At 51.8% G+C, this 3888-nt stretch overlaps 1 protein-coding gene across 1 annotated transcript; it reads right to left on the bottom strand.

The window, feature by feature from the left end:
• Window positions 1-1546: 1546 nt before the first annotated feature.
• Window positions 1547-2077, bottom strand: LHFP (lipoma HMGIC fusion partner; the record flags this gene model as incomplete). The annotated part of the gene is made up of 1 exon (XM_010080580.1): window positions 1547-2077. A coding segment is annotated over exon 1 (385 nt), but the record flags the coding sequence as incomplete, so codon positions are not given.
• Between the last annotated feature and the right edge of the window lie 1811 nt (window positions 2078-3888).

The following is a 3888-nucleotide window of genomic DNA, read 5'->3' as shown; positions in this document are numbered from 1 at the left end:
TAAAACAAGATGAGCAGAGCCAGCAGTTGGAAAGAGGGGGGTGGTTAAAGCACAAGGCTGTGCTGGCTCTAAGTGAAAATAGCCAGACTGAGTGGGCTTGCGGAGTGTCACAGAATGGAAAATCCCTTCCACTGCCTGGCTGCCCGGCTGGAATCGTACAATGGAGCAGCCTTGAAGAAGTCGCAGCTCCCAGCAGAGTTAACTCTCCAGCAGCTGCTGTACTTTCAAATTGTCAGTCAGACTAAGCACCGGAATGCCTGTGGCTGAGGGAAGGATGAAGTGAGGCGTTTGGTTTGCTGTAAAGAGCAGAAACTACTCAAACAGTTGGAGGCAGGGCTCCCTGTGGCCGGGAAGAAGCTATGCTGGCATTGCCTGGCTGGAGGCTTAGCACGAGGCCCTCTCCTTGCCTCAGTTGTCCACCCCAGGCTCGACAGTAGCAGGGTTTTTGTCTTGTGCTTCCTTAGGGCTGCAGACTCAGGATGTATCTGGACTGCCCTTGCAGGGCGAGTTTCTGTTTGGAGGGGAGGGACGTGGGGGTCTCGCTGCAGCCTGCTGCTCTAGGGCATGAGCCGGGGTTCCTGGCTGGGAGCAGATGCTGTAGGGCACCTGAAATGCTGCTGCCTGCACTGCCCCAGCACCGAAAGCTCGGGGAAACATGTCCCTTCCAGGCACGAGCATGCGCAAGCAGTGGAGTACTTGTACCAGGCGAAAGTATCTGCCACTGAGCTGCATGTCACCAATGACAAGAGAGTGACTGTTTACTCAGAAAACTGCCCTATAAAAAACACACTTGAGGATCCTGTTTATTGTCTCGTACCCTTCAAATACTCCACAGTTACAAATACTCCACAGTTACAAATAATCCACAGAATTACAACCTAAAAAAAGGAGAGAAGGTAATTCTCCCACACACTGTCTAGCCCACAGACTCAACAAGCCCACAGCGGGTAGAGTGGGACAAACAGCCCAGCAGCGCTCCTCCAGGGAGATGGTGGGCCACCTCCACCAGGGATAAACAAACCCCACTTCAAACCTGGACCGTGGACTTGTTGGCAGATCCATACAGCTGCAGAGAACCAAGGTAGAGGGAGCCGTGCCAGTGATGGGGGTAGAGAAGGTGAAAGAAGAGAAGTTGTTCTCACATAACAAAGCCTCTCCTCTGCCAAACCACAATGCCCCACAGGGTTCTGCAGCTCACAGGCTTCTCCTGGTACCTCCATCCCAGCTGAGATCTGCTGGAAACTACAGTCCACAAAACCACTGTGAAGATGCTGACCCACAGAAGTCAACTTGCCATGCAACTCTCAAAGGTTGCACAATGACTGGGCAGGGACCTAACCACAAGAGAGTGACCACGGGTGACTGCATCTCTGGACCACGTTCAGGCATCCAGACAACCAGCTCAATCGTTGAGGGACCCACGTGGTCTCCCTGGACAGTAGAAAGTTTGCCTCAACCCCTGCTCTTCCCCAAGCACATGGGGAATCTCCACACGTGTAAACCAACAGCCTGGACACCCCCATCCCCTCCCTACACAAGCACTTACCCCCCAGGAACTGGATGCCTCCTGCCACCCTGCCCACGGTCCTGGAGATGAGCTCGGACACGCAGCAGCCCATGAGCGCCGTCAAGGCCACCAAGAGGAGCAGCCCACAGCCCAGGCCCGTCACTACTGTGCAGATCCTCCACTCGGCGCTCGGGATGGCCTGGAAGGAGGCATAGCGGCCGCACTGCTCCACCATCACAGTTGTCTGGCGGCTCTCATCCCGTACCGGGTAGGAACACCTCCGGAAAGTGCCGAAGGAAACTGACTTCTCCAGCTGAGATCCCAAGAGCCAGTAGGGCATGAAGAAGCCCACACAGGAGGCAGCGGCACAGAGGAAGGAGACAAAGGCCCAGACAACACCGGCACAGGTGAGGCTGGAGGCCATCTCTTTGTATCTGCTTCAAGACCCCTCGCGATGGGGAGACAGAAAAGCAGCTGTGTATTTTAGAGGAGGTTTATGGATAATCTGGAGTCTCTCAGCCTTGACAAATCCTCACGCTGGGAGAAGCTCGGATCCTAACAGCTGGGGGGATATTTGCTCCCATCATGAAGACAAAGGTTCCTAATTAAATAACAACAAGGAAAAAAAAAAAAAAGGAGAAAAAGACAAGTTCAGTAATACTGATGTTTGAAAAAAATGTTTATCTGCCAGAGTGTTTTTCCTTCCTACAGGACTTTTCATTAAGATATCTCACTTTTCTGTCCCATCCTTGCAAGCAGCCACTAGAATCGCTGTCAGCAATACTGGCTGCGGGGGATGGCAGGACGGTGGTGGGAGGCAGCCTGTCCATCACCGGCTGCTGTGCACATCCAGAAACACTCTGCAGCCTCCTTCAGGGGCTCCCCATGTACTTGCTGACTCACTTTTCTCCATCATATGTCTTGATCTTTCCCATACTGATAGAGAAAAAAGGCAAGGTCTTGTTTATCCTTAGCTAGTCGGACTTTCGTTCTGCAACGCCCAGGGAATGTACTTCACATTATACATGGCCCCATAGCCTCAGTGCAAAAATGCTTGCAGTGCCTACGGCTGTTAAGATCAGACCCCTGTGGCAGAGGTAAACCACATTAACACACCCCTGTGAAGTGTTACGAGGTGACATTTTTTCCAGCACTCCCTCAAGTTGTTGGCATCCTTGTGCAAAAGGCGTCCTTTTATAACCTGATGTCCAGCAGCACCAGGAACCCCAAATCCAAGTGGGTTCCTGGTGGGTGAAGACATTGCCACATCTTTTGGATTCACCCCCAAGCAACCTCAAGCAGCACATGATTAAAACACAGGATAATATTCCCTCTTAATATTCCTGCTTGCACTCAGCCCATATCCTTCTCTCCTTTGCTTCTTTCCAGCTCAAACCAAGGAGCCTTAACCCCTCTGCATCCTTCTTGGGCAACTCACAGCCTCTAAGCTCAGTACCAGCATGACCAAGTCCTTTTGACTCTCGTAGAAACCTACACGCTGCTTCCCAGACGTTAGGGGTGTATTTCTTGTTAAATCCACACTGGATCATTACTTCAACTGCATTTGTAAATTTATTATCATTTCTCACAGTTGCTGCCAAATTAATTCTGATAGCTATTTACAGGGGCTTTTTTTTTTTCTAAGCATGATTAGATGCGAATCAGTGAATTCAATTCATATACAGGCAATAAAATTAATACTACTTCAGTACAAGGAGGGAATGTAGAGATAGAGCCTGTAAGTGAAATTAAGCATGTGCATCACACAAAAGTTTTGTCTACTTTTAAAACACCAAGAAAAAATTCTCTTCTATAATGTTAAAAAAGGCCTATGCTGCTGTTCAAGAAGTATACACCTATCTGCTCATAGCCTATCTGCAGAAATGCTTTTCAACTTGCAAAAGGCCAAACACATGTGGACAAAAACTTGGGACAGGGACACAGGGTGCCTCCATCCCTCCAGAGGCATCTTCTGGAGAAGAATCTGCCTATGTCTTGGCATGGCACCAATTGTCTAAGGCAAAGTGGGTCACGGCACTTGGGGAAGGTCATTCCCTGAATCAGGAGAGGAGGTTCGGCTGGAAATAGGGGACAACATGAAGGCTTCCAGGGGCAGGACCCTGCAAACCCGCCGACTCCGGCGGGGCACCAGCTTTGCCTCCCCGGAGGCTGCCGGAGTGCTCTCCGAGGAGGCGGACTCGCCCCTCCAGCCCCGAAAGCCCACTCCCCGCCCTCCGGGGGTAAGAGGGGGCGGCAGAGAGATCCGGTTCCCCAGAGGGAAGGCGGCGACCAGGAACCACAACTCGCCGGGGTGATGCTAGGGGAAAGCTGCGGGGCGAGAGGGCACCGCGCCCGCGGGGGGTGCGGAGGATTTGAGGGGG

The sequence above is a fragment of the Pterocles gutturalis genome, unplaced genomic scaffold, assembly GCF_000699245.1.
Source record: "Pterocles gutturalis isolate BGI_N339 unplaced genomic scaffold, ASM69924v1 scaffold23704, whole genome shotgun sequence".
Taxonomy (NCBI): Eukaryota; Metazoa; Chordata; class Aves; order Pterocliformes; family Pteroclidae; genus Pterocles; species Pterocles gutturalis.
The sequence above is the reverse complement of the archived record's forward strand: the minus strand, read 5'-3'. Positions and strand labels throughout refer to the sequence as shown.